At 34.3% G+C, this 26335-nt stretch overlaps 1 protein-coding gene across 1 annotated transcript in view; it reads right to left on the bottom strand.

The window, feature by feature from the left end:
- Positions 1-26335, bottom strand: part of CENPE (centromere protein E) — a 73259-nt gene that overhangs the window by 22491 nt on the left and 24433 nt on the right. Inside the window, exons 15-35 of the mRNA XM_054721818.1 lie at positions 21225-21313; positions 19624-19791; positions 15671-15745; positions 15339-15458; positions 13460-13582; positions 13209-13374; positions 12756-12910; positions 12213-12527; positions 11851-12111; positions 11535-11693; positions 9439-9729; positions 9123-9281; positions 8388-8675; positions 8118-8270; positions 7662-7946; positions 6902-7060; positions 6219-6500; positions 4796-5086; positions 4064-4222; positions 3608-3895; positions 1993-2097 (exon numbers count right to left, since the gene is read on the bottom strand). Coding sequence (XP_054577793.1) covers positions 1993-2097; positions 3608-3895; positions 4064-4222; positions 4796-5086; positions 6219-6500; positions 6902-7060; positions 7662-7946; positions 8118-8270; positions 8388-8675; positions 9123-9281; positions 9439-9729; positions 11535-11693; positions 11851-12111; positions 12213-12527; positions 12756-12910; positions 13209-13374; positions 13460-13582; positions 15339-15458; positions 15671-15745; positions 19624-19791; positions 21225-21313 — 4091 coding nt within the window. The remainder of the gene's footprint in view (positions 1-1992; positions 2098-3607; positions 3896-4063; positions 4223-4795; positions 5087-6218; positions 6501-6901; positions 7061-7661; positions 7947-8117; positions 8271-8387; positions 8676-9122; positions 9282-9438; positions 9730-11534; positions 11694-11850; positions 12112-12212; positions 12528-12755; positions 12911-13208; positions 13375-13459; positions 13583-15338; positions 15459-15670; positions 15746-19623; positions 19792-21224; positions 21314-26335) is intronic.

Below are 26335 nucleotides of genomic sequence, written 5' to 3'. Positions count from 1 at the left end.
AAGTTGTCCCAGAGGCTCCTTACACTATCTTCAACTTTTTGGATTCTTTTTTTCTTTTTGCTTTTCCAGAGAAGTGTTTTTTGCTTCTTGGTATTCCAAAACTTTGACTTGATTCTTGCAATCCTCTAGTCTTTTAGGTTTCTGTATATTTTTCATTTCGGTCAGTGTATGCTTAATTTCTAGTTGATCCTTTTTCATATCCTCGAGGGTCTTGTTAAATTTATTGGCCTTTTCTAGGAAATTCTTGAAAAACCTTATAACCATGGTTTTGAACTCTATATCCAGTCTTTTGCTTTCCTCCATTTTCTTCAATTGTGGCCTGCCTCTTTGACTCCACATTTTAGCTGCTTCCCTGAGTTGATGGAGTGGCTTTGTGTACTAGGTGTCCTATAGGGCCCAGTAGCTCAGCCTCCCCAGTTACCTGAGGTGGACACTCTTGGTGCACCCCTTTGTGGGCTTGTTGTAGTTAAGCCTTGATTGTTGTTGGTTTCACTGGGGGAAGTTGACCTCCAGGCCAATTGGCTGTGAGGATCAGCAGTGTCTCCACTGGGAGGGCTTCTGTGCTCAGCTTGGATGGGGTGGAGTCTCAGGGTGGAGCAGACAGCCTTGGTTTCCTATCAGCCCCACCATAGGAGGGCGCTGTGTCTCAGTGCCCTGCGGCAATGGCTGCACGCACCTCTGAGAGAAGGCTACTCTCGAGTTTCGCTCCTGCCAGATAGTCTAGTTTCTCCCCGAATGAGTCTGGTACCCAAGGTCTCACCCGGAGCTGGATTTCAGTGCAGTCAGCAGTTGGGAGGTTTTGTTTTCCTCCCGAACGAGAAAGCTAGCCGCGTGTTAGCTGCCTGCCCTCTCCGCGCGCGACGAGTAAGCCAGCTGCGTATTCAGCTGCCCGCCCTTTCCGTGTGCACAGGTCTCCGCACCTCCACAGTTCCTGAGTCTCAGTGTCCTTTTCTCTTTCCTTCTAGTTGTAGAATTTCCACTCAGCCTGCTTTCCGGTGGTTCTGGATGATGTCCGCTCTGTCTTCCAGTTGCAGTTTTAAAATTGTTGTGCGAGGCAGCAGTATAGGTGTTTACCTTATGCCGCCATCTTGGTTTGTCCTGTCTGACCTCATTTCTTACTAACTTTCTGCCTTCGTGATGTTCCTGGGACCCACACGGCAGGCTCTGCACAGGAGCTTTGTACTTGCTGTTCCTCCTGCCTACACTCTGGTCCAGCAGATACCTGAATGACTCAATCCTTCACCTCTTTCAGGTATTTACTCAAATGTCATCTTTCCAGTGAGGCCTTAAACCACAAGCCCCCACTGCTTTTTGTTTATGTATGTATATATGCACACCTATATACTTGCACTAGAAAGTTTAGGAACATATTGACCATTATCTTTTCATTCCACAGAGGTTCCCTCGATTCCATAGACGAACTATTTTCAACCTTTTTCATCTTATGGCACACATAAACTATTACAATTCTACGGCTCACCCGAAAGTATATTTTTTGCCAAATCTAGCAACAAACAACAACAAAAAAGGTATACTTTTGATTCATTCACAACCGATTGTTGTGCTGCCTGTTGTCATTTTTTTTAATTTAACAATCTAAGGGAAAAGAGGTCAGTACCCCTGACTAGTCAGGTATTATATGTTACAAAAATTAAAACAAAACAAAACACACACCTGATTTTAGAGAGAGGAAGGAAGGGGGAGACAGAGAGAGATTGAGGTGGGGAGGAGGAGGGTAAGTAGAGAGAGAGAAATATTGATTTGTTGTTCCACTTGTTTATGCATTCACTGGTTGATTCTTGTATGTGCCCTGATCGGGGATCGAACCTGCCACCTTGGTGTATCAGGACGACGCTCTAATGAACTGAACTACCCAGTCAGGGCAGGTATTGCATAATTTAAAAATTCTTACGGCACACTGCTTGAAAATCGCTGCCATCGACCTCTGAAGGGTACAGATATTCATTTGTAATTTAAACAGGGGGCACTTACTTTTATCCCAAAGCACTTTTCTCTCAGGCTTTCTGTAGGGTGCTCTTTTTCATCACACAGTAACTTTTTTTCAGATTTTACTACTTCTTTGTGGTTCTGTTCGTCCTGCTTTGACACAAAGAAATAAGGTGTCAACTATAATTACATTCATAGGGAATGTCTACACATACTTTTTCAATTACATACTGTATATCAAGCTTCAATAATGGAATTAGCCCTGACTCCTTTGGCTCAGTGGATAGAGCATCGGTCTGTGGACTGAGGGGTCTTGGGTTTGGTTCAGGTCAAGGGCATGTACCTTGGTTGTGGGCACATCACCAGTGGGAGGTGTGCGGGAGGCAGCTGATCGATGTTTCTCTCTCATGGATGTTTCTGACCCTCTATCCCTCTCCCTTCCTCTCTGTAAAAAATCAATAAAATATATTAAAAAAAAATAATGGAATTAAACATTGTACCTGTAGTTCAAAAGCAATGTTAAAAATGGTCAGAAAATGAATAATAGCACTACTACGTCTTGTAGTGAGTGATCTCAACTCATTGGGGAAAAATGGGAGAACCACATATTTTTTAGAGATAGAATTTGTTCTTGTAATATTCATAGTTTCAAATTAGGTTTTAGATTTATCTCTGGTTCCAATTTTTCCAAATGTCTGAATCCAAATCACTGTTGCCAACTAAAACACTAGCAAACACATCTGTACTATCTACAGTGTTCCAAGCCCTACTAATATATTCCTCCCAGCACCTGGAAGCAGAAAACTCATATCCTGTTTACACTTTGGATTTCTGTATAAAGCAAAATACTTTCTCCCATTTGTTTCTCTTATTCATTATAGGATCTAAGAAAATAACTAATTGTTCAATAAAATCTTTGACTGATTTAAATCTCTAAAAATTTAATTAGGCCACGATAAAGATTCCCAAGTGTCTGATATTTCCATTGAGATTACAAATGATTTTGTTTTGCACTTGATTCTTTATAGATTTCATACATTTTCTTATCTGAATTTTGTTTTCTGATATTCAATTTGAAGTCATACTAGAACAACTTCATTTTTTTTTTGTATTCATCTTGTTTAACTTTTTCCCTTCTAACATCATTAACAAGAGCCCATGTCTAAAACTCTTATGTAGAAGTAGTGAAATGGGATATTTAACCTTTTGCACTCGGATGTTGAGATTAAAATTACTCTTTGAATGTATCAATAATTTGAAATATTAAAAAATCCAAATAAATAAGTTTGTATGAAAAGAAACTCGTTTTTTATTCTACTGCCGCGCTTTGTAAAATCTGGGGTATTTAAAAAATTAAATCCCGAGTAGAATAAAGGAATCGAGAAAAAAGCAAGCGAGTGCAAAGGGTTAATCTTTTACAAATATAATCCTGCAAATTGAGAATAATACTATTTCTCTGTTTTGAAACCCTTTAAAAAACATTGTGGCTTTAAGAAAGATCATGTATTTCCTATTTGTGTGAAAAATTATAGTAATAGTTTCCCGATTACCCTTTATTGTTTGTAGACATTTTCAGAAAAACAACAACAAACCATTACCCTTTTCAAAAAAGCTTGATTCTTACAAATAGTTACTAGATAGGGGAAGATTCTGAACTCACTCTAGCTATTAGTTTTCTTAAAGTTTCTCTGCATTGGTCTCTTTCCATTTTGAGAGACTCTTTTATCTTCCTTAGCTCATCTCTTTCCTTAGCTACAATTCTTATTTCTTCAAGGCTTTTATGAAGTTTCTTAGTCAAGTGTAAGTTATCCATTTCCACACTTAGTATAGATAAAGTTTGAGCCTCAAATTGTTTCTTTAATTGTTCCATTTCATTCACTTTTTTATGACTTTTATTGACATCTTTCATTTTAAGAAGTTGAAGCTCTTTTTTTTGAAGTTCTTGGATCTTGAGATAATAAAACAAGTTAGAATGCAATGAGAATCCCTTAAAGGAAGGAAACTAGTGTCTATTTGTTATATATGTACATATATATACCTATGTCTATATATCTATCCATATCCTCTATTTCACAAATAATTTTGGACACTCCAAAAAGAACAAAACAACACATACCTTTATCTGTAAATCATCTTTTGATTTATTAAAATCCTTTTGAATATTTGAGATCTGAGTTGTTTTTTCTGAAACACTTTCTTTGAATTTATCAATAGTTTCTTGGTGCTCTTTCAAATGAATACGAGCAATTTTTAGCTCCTTTTGTGTTTCCAGATCCTTTATAATTAGAATTGAAAAATGATGACATAAAAAAAGGTTACTTTTTCTTAATGAACTGGTTAAACAAAATCTTAAAAAATGCATGCTTATCGTTAAAAACCACCACCATCCCACCACTACATTACAATAGTGCAGAAGGATCTACAGTAAAAGTTCCACCTATCCCAGTCCTGTTCCCTGATAAAATCTGCCACTTACTTTTCACCTTTCATATCATTTGGACATCTCTCTAAGTCACTATCACATGCCCTATTCTTATGCTTAGTATTCCATTACACAGATGAGCTCCATCTAGCCAGTGACTTATGGGTGGACATTTGGATTACAATGTTGCAGTAAATGCTGCTGTGTTTCTGCCCAAAATGTGTGAATATACTGATAGGTTAAATTCATAGGCGTGGAATTGCTGTAGCAAATGCATATGCTGATAAATTTTTAATAAGATATTATCAAACCGTCTTCCTAAAAAATTGTAACATTTACTTTTCACCAACAGTATCATTTATTTTCAAAGAATGGAGCCTCTTATATTAAAAACATGTTTACTGGATGGGAAGGAGCACAACTCACTCTAACTATGGTTTCTTGTAGATTTGCCTTGAGCTGGTCTCTTTCCAGTTTGAGAGTCTCTTCTACTCTCCTTAGATGATCTCTTTCTTTCACTACAGATTTCATTTCTTCAAGGTTTTCATTAAGCTTCTGAGCCAAATTTAAGTTCTCCATTTCTATTTTACCCAGAGTTACAGTTTGTGCTTTGAATTGTTTCTTTAATTGCTCCATTTCAGACATTTTCTTCTGTGTCTCACTGATGTCTTCTTTTAACTTTAAGAGTTCATGTTCATTTGCCGTAAGTTCTTGGATCTTAAGATGATCATAAAATAACATGTTAGCAGACAGATGGTTTTTAAGGTAAGGATAAAGAACTTTCTAAATTGATTTAGACAACAGTTTTCCCATGTTGTTTTAATGAGTACATAATTCCACACAGAAATTATTTTCTTTTGAGGTATAAATAAATAAGCGGTCTATTCTTAAGTGTATATATAGCTCAATTATTCTTAACATCTATGTACTTACAACCCAGATTAAAATATAGAACCTTTCTAAAGACCTATCCTAAAGTTGCTACGTATCCCATCCTACAACCATTATTCTGACACTTTTCTCATCCTAGATGAGTTTTGCCTGCTTTTGATCTTATAAATTATAATTCTTTTGATAGGTATTTGCATTATTTTCAGTTTTTCCCTATTATGATTAACTGGTATTATTTTTAATGAAATTATTATATTTTCTTAGTAAAAATGATAAAACTATTACTTCTTACTCTAACTAGTATTTTTAAAAATATATATTTTTATTGATTTTAGAGAGGAAGGAAGAGGGACAGATAGAAACATCAATGATGAGCATCACCGATCAGCTAGCTGCCTCCTGCACGCCCACTACTGGAGATCGAGCCCACAGTCTGGGCATGTGCCCTGACTGGGAATCAAACCATGACCTCCTGGTTCATAGGTCGATACTCAACCATTGAACCATACCAGCCAGGCAAGGTAACTAGTATTTTTAAATGAAAGTAATATATTTTCTTAGTAAAAATAACAGAACTCTAATTCTTACTCTACATTTTTGTTAGAAAGTTAAAAGCTTTTCCCTCTTCTGTTCCCTCCCTTCCCCACAAACCTCTCCTTTCCAGAGGCAAACACATTATGCACACACTATTTTACAACCTGCTTTTCTCACTAAGAGTTATTTTGGGATTCCCAATTAGGACACTCAAATCTATTTAATTTTTTTCCCCTTTTACCTGTTGTATAATGTTCTTGACACATCGCTCATCTTTATCCAGTTTCCTACTGATTGACATTTTGGTTGTTTCCCATGTTCTATTACAATGAACAACCTTGTGGTTTGTGTGTGCATTTGTGTCTGCTTCTATCAAAGAAGGGCTCACATTTCCTCACTAGGAAGAGGGATGAGTGTAACTTACTTTAGCTTCTACATCTCTGAGGCTTTCTCTGAGCTGGTCTCGCTCCATTTTGAGGGTTCCCTCCATTCTCCTTAGGCTATCTCTTTCCTTAGTAACACATTTTATTTCTTCAAGGTTTTCATGAAGTTTCTGAGTCAACTTTAATTTCTCTGTTTCTGTATTTTCCAAGATTGAATTCTGTGCCTCCAATTGCTTCTTTAATTGCTCTGTTTGATACATAGTTTCCTTGAGATCATTTTTTACCTCAAGAAGATGATGTTCTTTCTCCTGAACTTCTTGGATCTTGAAATAATACAATAAATTAAGATATAAACAGTTAACGGAAGCTAAACATTAGTTTCTAAATTATGTAGACAAAATCTCTTACTTGTCCTCAATTTTAGGCTAATTCATATCATGTTTCACTACACCAGTGGTCGGCAAACTCATTAGTCAACAGAGCCAAATATCAACAGTACAATGATTGAAATTTCTTTTGAGAGCCAAATTTTTTAAACTTAAACTTCTTCTAACGTCACTTCTTCAAAATAGACTCGCCCAGGCCATGGTATTGTGTGGAAGAGCCACCCACACTCAAGGGGCCAAAGAGCTGCATGTGGCTCGCGAGCCGCAGTTTGCCGACCACTGCACTACACAAAAGACTTGATTAAAACTATTACTTAGGTAACAACTTAAAGAGATACCTGTGCTTTTAAGGCACTATTTTTGTTTTCTAAATCCATTTGCATATTTGATATTTCATTTGTTTTCTCAGAAACAATCTTTCGGAGTACATCAATAATTTCCTCATGCTCCTTCAGATGTTTGTAAGCAATTCTTAGTTCCTCTTGTTTTTCCAGGTCCTTTATTATTAGAGAAAGAAAAATAATATATTCAGATGAACACAATTCAGACCATATGTACAAAAGTACAGAGTAAGAAGTAAAATTTCTTCTCCCTCCTTATACCTCCTAGTGCTCATCCTCCAACTGACTCTCAGATGCTAATACAAGCTAGATATACTACTCTACCATTTCCCCTTTTCCCTGCCAGGATACTTCCAAGTCAACACCACAGCTCTACCTCATTCTTTATCTGTGGACTTGCATTCTATGGTCTGAATGTGCTGCACTTATGTAAGCAGTCTCCTACTAACAGATAGTTAGAATTTTCCCTATTTTTTGGTTTGCTTTATTTTGTTATTGCAACTTGCTGCTATGAATATCCTTCTACAAATATCTTCCTAGGGTTGCGCTGTGTGCAGGGTAAATATGTACAACTTAACTTTTTGGGTAAATGAATAAACTTACTATAATATTTGGAAGATATTACCAAATACACTCCCTCTTCCTCCTTCAACCTTCTAAGGCTGCACCAATTTTACATTCCCATCAACCCTATTGTCTGTGGTTCTTCTGGGACACAGTGTCATTTTTACTAGATGGGGAAAAGATGGTAACTCACTCTAATTGCAGTTTCTCTTAGGGTTTCCTTGAGCTGGTCTCTCTCTACTTTGAGAGTCTCCTCCATACTCCTAAGGTCATCTCTTTCTTTTGTAACGGATCTCATTTCTTCAAGGTTGTCCTGGAGTCTCTGAGTTAACCTTATGTTCTCTATTTCTAGGTTTTCCACAGTTGACTTTTGGGTTTCAAATTGCTTCTTCAAGTATTCTATTTCACACATTCTCTCCTCAGTCTCATTTACAGCTTTCATTTCAAGCTGATGTTCTTTTACCGGAAATTCTTGAATCTGAGAAAATCATAAAACAAGTTAAGGCAAAGGCAGGTTTTTAGACAAAAGATTTGTTTCTAAGTTAAGTAAATCATTTTTACATTTAGTTTAATGTATATACTTTTTACTTTCACAGGAACATGAGGAACACAATAATCTGATGTCATTTTCCAACTTAACAAGACCTACCTTTCCCCATAGTTCAGCATCTGAATTTTCTAAATCTCTCTGAATATTTGCTCCTTGATCTGTCTTCTCTGAAATATTCCTTGTACTAATAGTTTCTTGGTACTCCTTCAGAAGAATGACAGTAGTTTTTAGTTCCTCTTTGATTTTTTGTCTCTTTATGATGGGAGCAAAATGAATAAAAGTTAATAATGAACAGAAGTTAATGGTGAGCATTGTCATCACTCTAATACTATTTTTGTATCCAGAAAACATCAGAAGAGGGAAACTTACTTCAGCTACAAGTTCTTCAATGTTTTCTTTGAGTTGGTCTCTCTCCATTTGAAGGGCCTCTTGCACCCTTTTCAGTTCATCTCCTTCTTTAATTATAATTTTCATTTCTTCTTCACTTTTCTGAAGTCTCTCAATTAACTTGAGCCTCTCGCTTTCTATGCTTTCTAGTGATGAATCTTTGGCTTTGAGTTGCTCCTTTAATTGTTCCAGTTCACTCATTTTTTCCTGAGTCTCACTGATTTCTTTGAAGCAAATAAATTGTTCCTGTTTTTCATGAAGCTCTTGTATCTTAAAATAACGATAATAGCCAAAAAGTATATATACAAATGCATAAAGTCTGTTTTTATTTGTATCTGTATATACATGTATGTATGTTGTGTTTTTATGTGCTATATATATATATACATATATATATATATACACACACACACACACACACACACACACACACACATATATATGCATATATATGGGCAGAACTAGGTTTATAGTTGCGAGTACACAAAGCAATTTATTCTTTGTTTGTAATAATTATAACCAGTATGTCTTTCCATATGAACAACTGTAAATGTACTTTTACCCACCCCTGTGTGTGTGTGTATATATATATTATTATTTTTTTTAGGTAAAAAACCCAATATGCTCTCCAAAACAATTTAGTATGTAAAAAGTATTGTAATTCGGTTAGCTACCTCCCTCAGGTTTTTTCCCACTGTCCCTTCACGCCCAATTTACCTTTTTCTGTAATTCATCATTGGTTGTTTCTAATTCCTTTTGGAAACTTGATAGTTCAGTTTCTCTCTCTGAAAGATTCACTCTCAGCTTATCAATAATTTCCTCCTGTTCTTCCAGGCGACAACGAGCAACTTTATTTTCCTCTTCTGTTTCTAGGTGCTTTATTAATAGAGGAAATTGTAAGAAATTTATAGAAACATTATAACCATTACACTCCGATTCTTTTTTTCCAAAGGTTTAGTTTCCACAAAAATATTTGCTTACAAATTAGTTAAACACACATACACACATACAAAAGGAAAAGAATGTAACCTGCCTTAGCTGTGATTTCTCTCATGTTTTCTTTGAGTTGTTCTCTTTGAGACTGAAGAGCTTCCTGTAGCCTCTGTAGGTCATCTCTCTCCTTAGTTATAGATTTTATTTCCTGATGACTTTCTTGAAGTCTCTCAGACAAGTTGAGTTTTTCCTTTTCTAATCTTAGCAATGCTGACTCTTTAGCTTTGAGTTGCTCCTTCAATTGCTCCATCTCACTGATCATTTCCTTAATCTCATTGTCATTTTCCTGCATATTAAAGGACTGTTCTGGTATGTTTTGAGCCTCTTGGATCTTAAGAAAATCATAAAACAGTACAGTTGATATCCAAAGATACTTTATTTTAGGGGAAAAGAAGTCAGGATATTTTCTAAAACAATTAAGACAGGATTTAATGGTTCATTTACAGAGCAATTCTCCCACTTCCCTACTCTTCCATTATTCGGGTATTTAGCACTTAATATTGAGGGCTCGCTGTGACGTCAGTGTATTATTATTGGAGGCTGGAGATAAAACAGGAATGACACTTACAGATCTCTGCCATTTTGAGACACTTTAGGGGAAAAGTAGACATGAATTCAAATCTTACCAAACAGAAGTACTGGTTATCCTAGTGTATTAGCGGCAAACCTAACCTATGGTGAGTGTTTATGAAGTGTGGGAGTCGGTATGGTAATGCTGCAGGTAGGGAGACCATCTGAAGGCAATTAGATGAGAAAGAACAATGGACTAGAGTTGTTGGAATATAATGAGCAGGAGGATGAGAGCACTGAAATAATGCTAGAGACCAGCAAGGTCTGGGAATCCTCTGCCTTATGAAGGATTCCAGCCTTGATGTCAAGAGTAACAATGTGTCATCAAAGGGTTTTAAGATCAGAATGGAGAATAAATTTATTTCTTACTGAATCAATGAGGAAGACAGTAGTGCCTTATGAGATGCTGAAGGAATAGATTTAAAGGGGAAAAAAAGTAGTTTTGGCTTCATCTTTGTCTATATAATAAAGTATTGTTTTTTCTAAATAATTTTGAATATTAACGAAAAAAGCTGTCTTCTCTAAAACTTTCATTTTCAATAGTTTTAAGTATTTATGAGTAATTTTTAGTTCTGTTTCCAATTATTTCATTATAGACTGAATTTTGTCCTCCCAAAATTTGTTGACGCCCTAACCCCCAATATAACTATTGGATATAGGGCATTTAAAGAGGGCAATTAAGGTTAAATGAGGTCATAAGGGTGGGACCTGGTCCCATAGGACTGGTGTCCTTAAAAAAGAGGCAGAGTTATCGGACACTTTCTCAGCTCTAGGGCACAGAAGAAAGGCCATATTAAGATGCAGAAAAAAGACACCATCTACTTTCTAGAAAGAAAGGCCTCTCCATAAACAGAATTTTCAGGTACCTTAATCTTGGCCATCTTGGCCTTCTAGAACACAAGTAGGAGAAAATAAATTTCAGTTGTTTTAGCCACCCAGTCTATGATGTTTTGTTATGGCAGCTTTAGCACACTATAATACACCCCTTTTAAAAAAATCATCATTACCATCCTAGCTTTTCTTGTGTATTAGTTAACCAGTAAAGCAGTTTCTCATAAGGTCTCAGGAAAAAACGAACCATACTGCCTAGAATGAGTAAGGTAAGATTTAAGCACCTACTAGTAAAATTATGGCTGAAGAACTAGAAATAGGCATTAAATAAGATATACATATTGATTTTATAGTAAACTCTAAATAAGTTTAGTATAAAAATCTGATGTAAAATAAAATATCAGCTCAAAGTGTGAACTAATGGTCCTAAACTGGTTTCGCTCAGTGGATAGAGCGTTGGCCTGCGGACTGAAGGGTCCTGGATTCGATTCTAGTCACGGGCATTAAAAAAAAAAAAAAGTGAACTAATATTTTTTGCCATTTTCCAAATTGATTGTAAGCAGTTATACTTGAAATTATTTCAAAGATATTAGGATGAAGTTTATGAATTATTGTTAGTTATTACCACTGTGAGTAATAAATAAGATTGAGATTACCATCATGTACTTAAGTGTTTGAGGTTAAGGAGAAAGCTCATATGTAAATATATGAAAACTTTGAACAGGAATGCTTTACCTCTTCCTGAAATTCATCCTTAGTTTCTCTTATGGTTTTCTCTACAGGCAAATTCTTGGAACTTTCCTTGGAAATTTTCATTTTTAGTGTGTTGATAGTTTCTTGGTGTTGTTTCAAAGATTCAAGAGCATTTCGTAATTGTTCTTGGGTGTCTATGTTCTTTGTCAGAGAAATACAAAACCATTTCCATTAGAATAAGGTGAAACAATGAAAATAATTTTACAGTTTCTACTTGATCATAAATAATAAATGATGGCTCCCATAATGTTTTTAAAGATGTTCCAAGTTTTCAACATTTAACCAGTCAAAACCTTACCATGTTTACAGTATCCTCAATGTCACTTTTCAGCTGGTCTCTCTCAACTTGCAGGCTCTCTTGGAGTTGTTTTAAGTCATCCTTTTCTTGGGTTAAGGTCCTTACTTCTTCTAAGGTTTGGTGAAGTTTCTCAGTAGTCAGTATTTTCTCCCTTTCTGCAGTTTGCAGCCTGGAATCTCTACTTTGTAATTGTTCCTTCAGCTGTTCCACTTCATTTAACCTTTCTTGACTTTGCTGAAGTTCTTGGGTTTTCTGAGAAAGCTTTAAAATAAGACAAAGTAAGTGTGAAAAGCAGAACATTCTATGGCATATACATGCAGCAGACTAAAGGTCATTTCCCTAGAGGGTTATCTTGTACCAACCTCTGTCTTTAAGTCATCCAAAGTTAAACCAAGTTTTTGAGATTCTTTAGAGAGATTTTCTATTTCCTGATTTATTCTTGCATTCTCTTCAAGGACCATGTTATACTTTTGTTCAAATTCAATATGACTATTTTTAAAATCTTGGAATTCTTGACCCATGTTTTTATAATTCAACTGGGTGGTTGCAAGGTCATCTTTAGTTTTCTTAATTTCTTCAAGTAAATCTTGAATTCTACTCTCCATATTAACTACTTCAGAACACAATTTGTCTTTTTCTGATGTTACTAGATATAGCTCTTCAGATTTATCATTTACCTATGAAAAAAAGAATACTTAGCATTGTTAATAATGTATGATCTACTGAAGTTTTCAGAAAAACAAAAACAAACACAAACATATTTTTCTACAAAAAAAAAAAGACATTGAAAATTAAGCAAAGATTTGACCGAGAAAAGACAATATTTTTATTGTCTCTTTAACAGTGTATTTTCTTGTTTAACTTTACTATCAAAATAAGAGTTATTTGCTTAAAAATGTGTTTACCTCTTTCCTGAGCATTTCTACTTTTGAAGGTAAAGATTTCAATTCTGAGAGCAAATTAACTTTTTCATGCAAAGCTTCATTTACTTCAACTTTTTTCTTCAGTTCTTTCTGGAGATCTGTAATCTTTCTTTCCAATTCCAAATTACAGAGCAAATCTAGGAAATTTTTGGTAAATTAAATAAATCATCCCCCAAAAGTCTATCCATCTCCATACATGTTAATATTTCTTGAATCACCTTTTTTAAGAACATGTACAATTTTTAACCCTTATAATCTTAAGTCCATGGAAACATTTATATATACTGATACATATAATATTGAAAGTTAATATTAAGTTATTAAAAATCAGAGAATAATGGATTTTCAATCATTGGAATATTGTTGCAAAATCCTTTAGGTACATTTCAACAGAAAGTTAGATTTGCAAAGATGTAGTCTGAAATTTCAAGATACCTTTTGGAACTTTGCCATCTAAAAGGGAGTTGAGTTTTGTTATTTCATTAAAAGAATATTGTAATTCTTTCTCCAGATCAACTTGTATTTTCTCTTTTGCCTCCAACCGGCTTTGATGTAACCGATTATCACTTTCCATTTGCTTGCACATACTTTCAAGTTCTTTCTATTAAGAGAAACATTGCAAATTTATAAAAATGTACTGATCATTACAAGTGCTCAATTTTGGAAATATTACAAAAATCTCCTACCATTTTCTCTTTTAGCTCCAGATTTTCACTCCTAAGAAAGGCTGATTCTCTCTTGGCATCAAGGGCTATAATTTCAGCATCAAGCTGAGTTTGTTTCTTTTGTTTTAGATCTTCGGTGTCTTCCTATACACATGACAGAAATGATTTTAGTGAAATATAACTTTCTCAGAATTAGAAACGTTACCACACTTTTGTTCAGCCAGCATGCTAAAGTTCCCTATGTATTTTTATTTTAAGTTATTCTCTCCAAAACATGATAGGCTAGTAGTTAATAATTAAGATTAAGAATATTAAATTAGCCCTGGCCAGGTGGTTGGAGTGTTGTCCTGTACACCAAAAGGTTTCAGGTTGATTCCTGGTCAGGGCACATACCCTGGTTTCGGGTTCATCTCTGGTTGGGGCGTATGGGAGGCAACAGATAGAAGTTTCTTTCTTACATCAATGTTTCTCTGTCTCTGTATCTCCTCCCCTTCCTCAGGTAAGGATTATTTAAAAAAATTAAATTACCACTTGAAAAGAAAATTATCCAATAGGAAAATATACAAATAGGTAACTTAGTGAAGGGAAAATGCAAATGACCTATAAATATATGAAAAAAAAATCAGAAATAATGTTTAGAGAAAAGTGGCATTTTAACATTACTTTAGCTTAAATAAATTCAACCATATGTACGTGGCAAAATATTAATGCACACATGAATGAACGAAGCATAAGAAACAATTTTTTAAAAAATTGGCAATTCTGCTTGCTACTTTATTAATCCTACTCTCCAGGATTATATGAAAGCACCTTTCTTACCCACAGCTCAGAACAGTGAGAATACTTTAAAAAATATATATATATGTGTGTGTGTGTGTGTGTGTGTATGTGTATGTGTATATATATATATATATATATATATCTATCTATCTATCTATTTATGTATATATACATATATATATATATATATATACATATTTTTATTGATTTCAGAGAAGAAGGGAGAGGGAGAGAGATAGAAACATCAATGATGAGAGAGAATCAATGATTGGCTGCCTCTTGCACACCCACACTGGGGATCAAGTCTGCAACCTAGGTATGTGCCCTGACCAGGAATTGAACTGTGATCTCCTGGTTCATAGGTCAAAGCTCAACCACTAAGCAATGCAGGCCAGGTGAGAATACTTCTAAAAAGTATCATCTGTCATTAATAGAAAGTAACAAAGATTACTATAAAAAACTCAAAACAAAAACAATAGAACAGAAACCACGATTTAAAAAATTCAAGCTAGAAACTATTAACTTTCTTGAAGTAGTCAGGTGTATTGAGCAAATAAATAAAAACATCAAAATTTCACCATGTCAATATTACTTAATACCACAATCTAGTATCAAATAGTCATATAGAACAATAGTTTCTGAAAAATACTCAAACTGTTGAAAATAGTTACTTAAATTATGAGAATGCATTAATATCAGTGAAATTAATGACATTTATGAAAACGTGCTCATTTATGTATGTTTTAGTTCTAGATCTTTATCAACAACGTAAGTGCTCACCTGAAGACATTGACTACACACTTCTGCATGCATTTGTACAAAACAACTGAAGAATTAAAAACATTTTTAAATTACTAACTTTTTAATGGAAGCTCATAACCTACTTGTTTATATTCACTCAAAGAATGGTATCCTCAACTCTTCATGAGTGGTTCCTTATTGGTAAAAATGGCAATGTTCCTCTCTCATAGGGTTATTGACAAGATTAAATAAAATACTGTATGTAAAACATTACAATGCTCACCACATAGTTGGCTCAATATAAGCATTTGCTTTAATGATGATGATGAAGGTATGCTATATTAACATTATTACATAATAAAATAAACCTGATTTTTACCGATGAGTATGACAAGTCCATTTTCACACTTTCTGAATTCTGAGAGTCTATGTATTTCTGTAACTTTTTAATCTGGTCTTCTTTTTCTCTAAGTAGATCTACTTTTGAACTTAGTTCATTCTAAAAGAAATCAAAGGAGAGTAAAACAATATAATTGGATTTGAATTCTAGGGGATTAAAAGGAACTTATTAACAGTTCAAATTGGTAAACAGTAAAATTCAAAAAGTTGACACTTAAGAAATATTTTCTGAAATCATAAATCATATTCAATTATGTATGATTTGTTTTATAGTTCTAGTTCCTTAGTAGAAATATGAACATAAATGCTCACCTCAAGGTCCTGATTATATACTTCTGCATGTTTAACTAAATTCTTTAAGTTCGAAATTTCATGAATTAGTTGCATCTGTAAGAGCATGTGAACAGGCAACAGAGCAAACCAATAGTTAATAAAGCAAAAAAAAAAAAAAAAAAGAATCACTGCTTCAGAATCACCCAACAAGTAAGAAGAGACTGAGAAATAATTATTCAAGCTACTGTAACAGAGCATCTCATCATTTAAGAGTACCAAAAAAGCCCCAAATCAAACCCCAAGCCCAATCAACCAAACAAAATCTCTGCAAACCCCAGGAAGCAAGCAAACAAGAAAAAAAACTCAGCATGACCCAAATAACAGTTTTGTCATTGGTTAATAAAGTTACAATAACTTTAAAAGCAAATTAGTATGCACCACTTTGAGGAGATTAAGTAGTAATCAAACTTTACAAAAACATGCTTCTATAGGCTTTTGTTTTGGGTAAGTACAGAAATGTATTTATCCTAAGAGATTTCTTTTCTTCTCTTAAATTATACATTTGTTTTTACACTGGCATACTTTTCAATGAGTTGTGATTTGAAATTTAGGTTTGGATTATGGTAGTTTCATGGAGCCTTTACAATATTATTACTGTTCACCATAGCTATAAAGATTTGCATGGAATTATCAACTGTTACTTTGATGGTTTATAGAAAATATTGGAAAGTTAATATTTTTGCTTTATATTTTTCAACTGTCTAATGTATAAGTACTTAAAGACGAAAGTATTTCTAGTAAGGTTTCCTTTTTAACAAAATATCTGTAGCATTAAATATTTGAGTACTGGCAATTTTTGTGCTAAAAAAAGTAAAATAACATTTTTTTTTGTTTAATTCAGTTCTAACTAGTTTTAGATTTCAGACTACTGCTAGTTTAGACACTCTTATTTTAGATTAGCACCAATCAATATAAATATAATGCGATCTCTCTCTCTCCCAATTTTTTTTGGGGGAGGCAAAATTTGTAATTAATTTTTCTAGTAGCCACATTAAAAAGAAGTAAAAAGAAACAGGTAGAATTTTAATATATTTTATCTAGCCAAATATATCCAAAATATTATTATAATTTCTTCCTGTAATCAATAATAAAAACTAAGAAAATATTTTAAATTCTTTTTTTTTTTTTATGCTTAAGCCATTCACACTAACCCCATTTCAAGTGATCAATTGCCACATATAATCAGTGGTTACCCTCTTTTTCAGCAAAGTTTTAGACATCTGTATTGGTTAAAGTTTAAATTGGCTCTGTTACTCTTTCTTCCACTTCTAACTTTTGCATAAGAAAATAATATTTATTTATACAGAACTGCTGGGGTTCTTGTCCCAGCCTTACAAAGGGTTCAGCAATCTGGAGAAAGGGGCTGATGCGTTGATTCAAGAAGGAGTCCAAGGACGAAAGATAATTTTGAGAACCATTGGGGGTCAGAGGAGCTTCAGCTAAAGGAACTATTTATTTAACACAATTTGTCCTAAGGCAAGGTGGAGATATACACTTCAAAGGGTAAGGTTTCAAAAGCATTGTCAAGTGTTTGGCCAACAGGAGGCAATAAAATGCCCTGAGCTGTCTGGCAGCAGACAATCCTATTCAGGTTTGGGGGAAGTGCCATTTAGCCGTTTCCAACAGGTAAACTACATATGTGGCTCACCCTTGTTGAGCCACCCAAGCTTCACCAACCTTTTGGTGAAACTCTTGTAATTATTACCTGTTGGAATTGGTTCCTGGCAAGAACTAAATAATCAACCTTAAATTTTTAATGCATTCAGCAAGAATAATTCTCCTACTTTTATTTGAAACAGCACTTTATTTTAAGTACTGGGAACAGGAAAAGATTATGTGACTTTTGTAATGATCTGAGTGTAACCACTATTTAATGTATTGTTTAATGAGCACAAAGAGAAAATGATCATCCATTGTTATATACAAAATAGCACAGATTTCAACTGTAATTCTCAGCAGGTGAAATGAAATTTAACTTCTTAAGACAAAAATCTCCAAGTTGTGAAAATTAAATAGATCAAGTTAAAATAGGTAGAGGGTTGAAGTTTCTCTTGTTCTCTGAGTCTGATGATACTTGACCTTGTTTATTCTGCCCTCTAAAATTACTGTTTAAACACCCTGTATTACATTCTCACTTGAAAATTATCTACAACTTTGGTGATTTTTGATGAAATCCTTAGGCAAACCAGGGCACATATCCTCAGACCATAATAGGATGTTCACTCACCTTTTGTTAAACTTTTCCCCCAGATGTACATTTTGGAACATATTTTACTGTACGCACATAGACTTATGTTTTTAGTTTAAAATGCAATGGATATCGTAAAACCAATCTTCAAATAGAGTAAGCCTTTAATATTTAGTATTTTAGATTATCTCACAGAACCAAGAATTTCAATTTGTGTTTGAGTAAAACTGAAGAGAATTGTATTATTTTCCCACTGATGGTGGTTAAAAAGGAAAAATAAAAAGTCAACTGTGAGTTTTAAGACATAGATTCTGTGTTACTTTGTAATCTTTTTGTGTGTGACTCAATTCAATGAGCTTCAGTTTTTATTTTTAATTGAATGTATAAGTGATGTAAGAATAATTAGAGAAATTGTTGTTACATGTATGCCCAAAGTTAATTTTGTCATGTTATTTATAACAAGAAACATACAAAAAATAGATGAAATTTTGGAGTTAGAAAGAAACTCGGTAAGCACCTGATCTAACCTGAAGGATGGAGATAAACATGAAGTAAGCCCTGAGGTGCAATGGTGTGCTCAAGGACTTGCCGATAATACACACCAGGCTTGAATCTGTGAGCTATTTAAGGAGCAAAACTGGGGCTTAAATCAAGGTAGTTTGGCTCTTAACCATGACACTAGATCATACCCTTTCAATAAAACTGGTTTTATTGATTGAAGCCCAATATTCTTTTCATGACATTTTGCATTTCGTTAATATGCAAATTTTAAAATAAATGCAACTGTGGAGAAATTATTGACTTTTGCCTCCCAGGATATAATGTCTGTGAAATGCAGTAGTCACTTTAATTTGTAGGTAGAATGGAAATAATTTTGGTGAATTCCTTTCGCTTTTAAAAAGGTAGAAGATGAGAAACTAATAAATGATACTGAGAAAAAAGGACTGTGTCCCTTTGGGCTATTCATATAAAAATGTGAGAAGTATCTGAAAATTAACTCATATTTTAACTATACCAAAACATTGGCTCTTATTTTTGGGGTATTTGTGGATCATTTCACAAGTCTGAGACCAGCAATGGATTCCTGTTCCAGAAAAATAAATATGTATTCAAAAGTTCTGCAAAAGAATTCAGTTTCTGTGAACTGTAAGTTAAGGACTTTCTGCACTAAGAAATTTCTTGAATCTTTAGGACAATTTAAGTTCCCAAAATTTCAAGGTTTCTGGGTTAGGTTCTTAACATGTAGCCTAATATTACATACTTAGAAAATTTAAATGATCTATTTTATTTCTAATATTTCCATAAAAACTATTTAGTATTAGTTTCACAATAACTCTCTTATATGGGGAAAAAAAAAGTGAAAAATTAGCTTCCCCAGCTTTCTAATAATGTTCTGTTTAGGAATATACTTTCTATGGAAAAATTCCATTAATATGTAGTATCTATACATAAAGCATTCAGCTAAATATTAAAATTTCTTCAATACAAATCCATCAATGGATTAACTAAACCTTCCCAAAGATATTTTTAATTCCTTCTTCCTCTTGAGCATAAGAACAGGTGAAACAAATATGATTTAACTATTTTAAAAACAATATAAATTAATTATTTCTTAAATTCTCTAATTGTGTATGCATATGGAAAATGGCTGGATCCTCAACCTCAATCTTACAAGTAAATATCTTTAAGAAAATGATATTTCTTACAAAAGTTGTTTTAGTTTAGTGTTGTTTCGTATCCTTACCTCTTGATCTTTTTCTGCTTTTCTTTCTAGAGCTTCAAATTCGTCCAAATCATTCTTTTCTTTTAATTTCAATTCCATTTCTTCATTTTCTTTTCTTAGTCTTTCATAGTCCAACACCAGATTATCATAATCAGCACGAAGTGAATTCAACTCACTTTCTAAGTTTTCCTGTTGTAAACAAAACCATATTTTCAAGCTGGAAAGAATTCAGATTATATGTTTGTTTACTTAACTAAAAATTTGGACTAGTCACATAAATTTAACCTTGCATCATTTGGTAGTTTAGGCCATTCTCTTTTTCAATATCATCCTAATGTTTTAGCTTGATCCACAGCAAAATAAAGAATTTGTATTTTGGTAAATTAGCTAAATTAGAACAGATGACTACTTTGAAAGGGGTAGAATTAAAAAAAAAAAAAAAAAAAAAAAAAGACCATATAAACAAATGCTCTGCCTGTGCCTGCCTGGAAAAGTTCATCAGGAGTAGGAGATAGGGTGGATAATGGAAAATCTACTTTATCACAGATCCTTAACTCCTTAGGAATAAAGTTGATGATTTACCTCACTGTCTAATACGAATTTTATTTTATTTTTCAGATGGCTTTGAATTAGGAGTGAAACAGAAGTATTACTTATTGATCTCTAAAACTCTATCCACTGCTAGGTTTTTGCCATCCTCAACAGAGACCTGCTTCTGTTTTCTATACTTTTATGATAAAGAGATAAACTTTATCATACAAATCCATCAATGGGCAGATTAACTAAACATTCCCAAAGATGTTTTTAATTCCTTCTTCTGCTTGAGAATAAGCACAGGTGAAACAAATATGAGTTAAAAAAACAATCCACAATCAATAAAAACCAAAAACTAAGACCAGGGATTTTATAAAATCAACAAGCTTCTGGAGTATGCTTTAGGAACACAAAACCACTTTACCAATAATACTTAACTGATTATAATAACTAATTTATGACTAATTACAGTGGTTAGCTAATAATAATTCCTAAGAAGGTTCCAATTTTATTCCAAAATTAACATGAAATTACTTTAACTAATATATATAAAGAACTATATCCATTTCTTTGAACATCAGCAGCCGGAAAAGTAAACATGGAATCTACATTTACTAAGATATTCACTACAGGAGTCCTTATTCCTAAAGTTGTGATAAGACCATATATAATACATTTACTTTTATTTTTCATTATTATTTGGCAACATTACCTCTCCCCGATGTATTATTGTACTATAGGTCTGGTAATTTTGACACTTTTAATATCAGCCATTTTTTTTTTTTTTTTTTTACCCTTAGGAGATTTTCCAAGGCAAAAAAGAAAGTAAATCATAGATACCAAAATCTGCTGGTAATGGACTAAAAGTTTTACCTACTACCATACACCCACTTTATAAAGCTTTTAGCTTCCCTCTGGATGGCACAATTATCAGCTGTGAGTCTAATGAGTGAAGAAGCCTTAATTAGAACCAACACTGTCACTGAAATTAAGTCAGAGCCATAATGTGCTATAACAACAGTAAACACCAATAACAAATGACTTTAAAGAGTAAAACAATAATGTTCTGTAAAATACATTCAAGTTACCTGACTTAGTAGCTTTGTTGCTGGATTCCACTCTATCTCCGTTATTGTATCAAGGGTGTTACTGAAAACATCAGCCTCTGAACAGACAGCTGTTAATTAGGGGAAAAGAAATTTATACATAAATATGCTAGTAAGTTTCCTAAAACTCAAAGTATAGTTTATTAAAAGAATTCTGATCAGATGTAATAAGCTCAAATTAGTTATTATGTGCTCATAGCATGACTGCTAAGAATACATTAAGAACAGATGTGATTGTATATATTATTTTGTGAATTGAGATCACTGGCTAGAATTAATCATAAAATATAGGCACCTTAACACAATATAGGTAAAAAGAACAAATTATGAATTTGAGATTTGATCACTGTTAAGTAGTTTTTTAAATGCCCCTAAAATACTTCAAGTGTTAGACATAACTTTGAAAATTTTCTGTGTAAATTCCACCTTTTTAAGATTAGCAACATTTAGGGCAGATGTTATATGAATAGTAAATTAATTGGATAAAGATTAGAACAAAAACAATAAAAATATTTGTCTTATGTAGTCTAATGACAGTGCATCATTTTTAAGAGACCTGGAAATAGAAAATGTCATGAGGACTCTACAACTAGAACACCCAGGGACCAGCTGCAAACCTAGGAACACCGGATTTCAAACAGTGCGAATAGGCAGACTAGGATGAGCTCTGCACCTTCTCACAGAAAGGTCAGATTTCGCCTAGGGAAAGGAGAGAGAGAGCTACATAACCAGACACATGGAGAAGAGAGATCATGAGGAGACAAAGAAAAAGCACACATAGGAAAGAAAAGGAGGCATCACCAGAAAAAAAAAGTAAATGAAATGGAAGCAAGCAATATGTCAGAGAAAGAATTCAGAGATATGGTCATAAGGTAGCTGAAAAGAATGGAAGACAAATTCAACAATATCTGTAAAAACCAAGAGGAAATGAGGAAGAACCAAGAAGAAATGAAAAATGACATTGCTGCTATAAAGAACTCAATAGAAAGCATTAACAGTAGACTAGAAGAAGCAGAGGCCCGCATCAGTGAGCTAGAAGACAAGGTAGGAAAAAATACCCAAGCAGACCAGCATCTAGAAAAAAAAAACTTAAAAAACAGCAGGAGAGCCTAAGGCAGTGATGGCAAACCTATGACACGCGTGTCAGCACTGAGACGCATAGCCATTTCTGATGACACGCGGCCGCATGCTGAGGATGAAACATTTGCTGCTCCTGAGGATGAAACATTTGTGACTAGAGTCTTGGAATTAGTTTTTTCCTCAAAGTGACACACTACCCGAGTTATGCTCAGTTTTCTGGCGAAGTCTGACACACCAAGCTCAAAAGGTTGCCCATCACTGGCCTAAGGGAACTATGAGACAACATGAAAAGAAACAACATCCACATAAAAGGGGTTCCAGAAAGAGAGGAAACTGAGCAAGGAATAGAAAACCTGTTTGAAGAAATAATGACAGAAAACTTCCCAGATATAGGGAAGAAAAAACTCACACAAATCCAAGAAGCTCACAGAGTCTCAAACAAAATGAATCCCAAAGACTGACACCAAGACACATTATAATTAAATTGGCAAACACCAATGACAAAGTAAGAATCTTAAAAGTGGCCAGTGAGAGACAGAAAGTTACCTACAAAGGATCCCCCATCAAACTAGTGACTGATTTCTCAACAGAAACTCATCAGACCAGAAGGGAATGGAATGAAATATACAAAGTCATGCAAAGGAAGGGTCTGAATCCAATAATACTGAAACCAGCAAGGCTATCAATAAAAATTGAGGGTGAAATCAAGAGCTTCACAGACAAAAAAGGACTAAGGGAGTTTAATATCACCAAACCAGCAATGCAAGAAATGCTAAAGGGTATGCTATAAAAAGAAGAAATAGGAAGCGAAGAAGGAACACAGGCATAAAGAATAAAAATGGTGATAAATAAGTACCTATCAATAATAACTTTAAATGTAAATGGATTAAATGCCCCAATCAAAAGACAAAGGGTAGCTGAGTGGATAAGAAAACATGACCCATATATCTGCTGTCTACAGGAAACCCACCTCAGAAAAAAGGACTCACACAGACTGATAGTGAAGGGATGAAAAAAGGTTTTTCAGGCAAATGGAAATAAAAAAAAAAGCTGGGATAGCAATACTTAATATCTGACATATTAGGTCTCAAAGTGAAGGACATAACAAGAGATAAGGAAGGCTACTTCATAATACTAAAGGAAGCAATCCAACAAGAAGAAATAACTCTGGTAAATATATACACTCCCAATACAGGAGCACCCAAATATATAAAAAAACTTCTGGAGGATATCAAGGGAGAGATTGACAGCAATACAGTCATAGTAGGGGACTTTAATACCCCACTATCACCATTGGACAAATCCTCTAAACAGAAAATCAGCAAAGAAACATCAATCCTAAATGACTCACTAGATCAGATGGAATTAATTGACATCTTCAGAACATTTCACCCCAAAGCCACAGAATATACATTCTTCTCAAGTGCACATGGGTCATTTTCAAAGATAGACCATATATTGGGACATAGGCAAAGTCTCTTCAAATTCAAGAAGATACAAATCATATCAAGCATCTTCTCAGATCACAATGGAGTAAAACTAGAAATCAATTATAATAAAAACAATCCAAAAAAAATCAAACAACTGGAGGCTAAATAGCATGCTATTAAACAATGACTGGGTTTCAGAGAGATCAAAGAAGAAATTAAAAGCATCATGGCAACAAACGACAATGAAAACACAATAATCCAAAATCTATGGGACACAGTGAAAGCAGTCTTGAGGGAAGTTCATAGCTCTACAAGCCTACCCCAAAAAAATAAGAAACAATGGTAATACATGATCTAAACCTACAACTCAAAGAGTTAGAAAGAGAGCAACAAGAAAAGCCCAGCATAAGCAGAAGGAAGGAAATAATAAAGATCAGAGTGGAGATAAACGAAATAGAGACCAAAGAAACAATACAAAAGATCAGCAAAAGCAAGAGCTGGTTCTTTGAAAGGATAAACAAGATTGAAGAACCTCTAGCCAGGCTCACCAAGAAGCAAAGAGAGAGGACCCAAATAAACAAAATCAGAAATGAAATAGGTGAAATAACAACCGATCCCACAGAAATACAAACGATTATAAAAAAATACTATGAACAGCTCTATTCCAACAAAAAGGACAAACTAGATGAAATGGACATGTTCTTAGAAAAATACAAGCTCCCAAAACCCAACCAAGAAGAATAAAAAAACCTGAATAGGCCGATAACTACCAAAGAAATTGAAACAGCGATAAAAAATCTTCCAGCCCTGGTCCGGACAGCTTTACAGGGGAGTTCTACCAAGCATTCAAAGAACTAAAACCTATCCTCCTCAGACTATTCCAAAAATTCAAGAGGAAGGCACACTTCCAAGCTCTTTCTATGAAGCCAGAATTACCCTAATCCCAAAACTAGATAAAGACACCACAAAAAAAAAGAGAACCTCAGGCCAATATCCTTGATAAACATAGATGCTAAAATCCTCTACAAAATTCTAGCAAATCGGATTCAGCAATACATTAGAAAGATCATACACTATGACCAAGTGGGATTTATTCTGGGGATGCAAGGATGGTACAATATCTGCAAATCAATAAATGTGATACATCACATAAACAAACTGAGAGACAAAAATCACATAATCATATTAATTGATGTAGAAAAAGCATTTGACAATATCCAACACCCTTCCTTGATAAAAAACTCTCAGGAAAGTGGGAATAGAGTGATCATACCTCAACACAATAAAAGCCCTATATAACAAACCTACAGCCAACATCATACTCAATGGGCAAAAACTAAACCCATTTCCCCTAAGAACAGGATGCCCACTTTCACCACTCCTGTTCAACATAGTACTAGAAGTACTAGCCATAGCGATCAGACAAGAAGAAGAAATAAAAGGCATCCAAATTGGGAAAGAAGTAAAACTATCCTTATTTGCAGATGACATGATACTATACATAGAAAACCCCCAAGACTCCATCAAAAAACTACTAGACTTAATAAATGAATTTGGCAGTGTAGCAGGATACAAAATTAACACCTAGAAATCTATGGCCTTTTTATACACCAATAATGAACTCACAGAAAGAGAAATGAAGAAAAAAAACAATCCCATTTACCATTGCACCAAAAAAATTAAGATACCTAGGAATAAACTTAACCAAGGACGTAAAAGACCTGTACTCGGAAAACTACAGGACATTGAAAAAATAGAGGAAGAAATAAACAAATGAAAGAACATACCATGTTCATGGATTGGTAGTATCAACATCATTAAAAAATCCATACTACCTAAAGTAATCTATAGATTCAATGCAATACCTATAAAAATACCAATGGCGTACTTCAAGGGTCTAGAACAAACTCTCCAAAAATTCATCTGGAATAAATAAAGACCCAGAATAGGCACAGCTGTCCTGAGAAAGAAGAACAAAGTAGGAGGGATCACAATACCAGATATCAAGCTATATTACCAAGCCACTGTTCTCAAAACTGCCTGGTACTGGCACAAGAACAGACATATAGACCAATGGGACAGAATAGAGGACCCAGAAATTGACCCAAGTCATTATACTCAAAAAAATGAAACTAGATCACCAACTTACACCATACACAAAAACAAACTCAAAATGGCTAAAGGACTTGAATGTAAGACAGGAAACCATAAAAATCCTACAATACTTCATAGGAAGCAAAACTGCAGACTTATGTAGTAGCAATATCTTCACAGACACAGATCCTAGGGCAGTGATGGCGAACCTATGACACGCGTGTCAGCACTGACACACGTAGCCATTTCTGATGACACGCGGCCGCTGAGGGAGCTGCATGCCGAGGATGAAACATTTGCGAAATAATGTTTTTTCCTCAAAGTGACACACTACCCGAGTTATGCTCAGTTTTTTGGCGAAGTTTGACACACCAAGCTCAAAAGGTTGCCCATCACTGTCCTAGGGCAAGAGAGATTAAGGAGAAAATAAACAAATGGGACTACATCAAAATAAAAAGCTTCTGCACAGCAAAAGAAACCATCAACAAA

The sequence above is a fragment of the Eptesicus fuscus genome, chromosome 2, assembly GCF_027574615.1.
Source record: "Eptesicus fuscus isolate TK198812 chromosome 2, DD_ASM_mEF_20220401, whole genome shotgun sequence".
NCBI lineage: Eukaryota > Metazoa > Chordata > Mammalia > Chiroptera > Vespertilionidae > Eptesicus > Eptesicus fuscus.
This window is presented reverse-complemented; position numbering and strand designations above follow the sequence as displayed.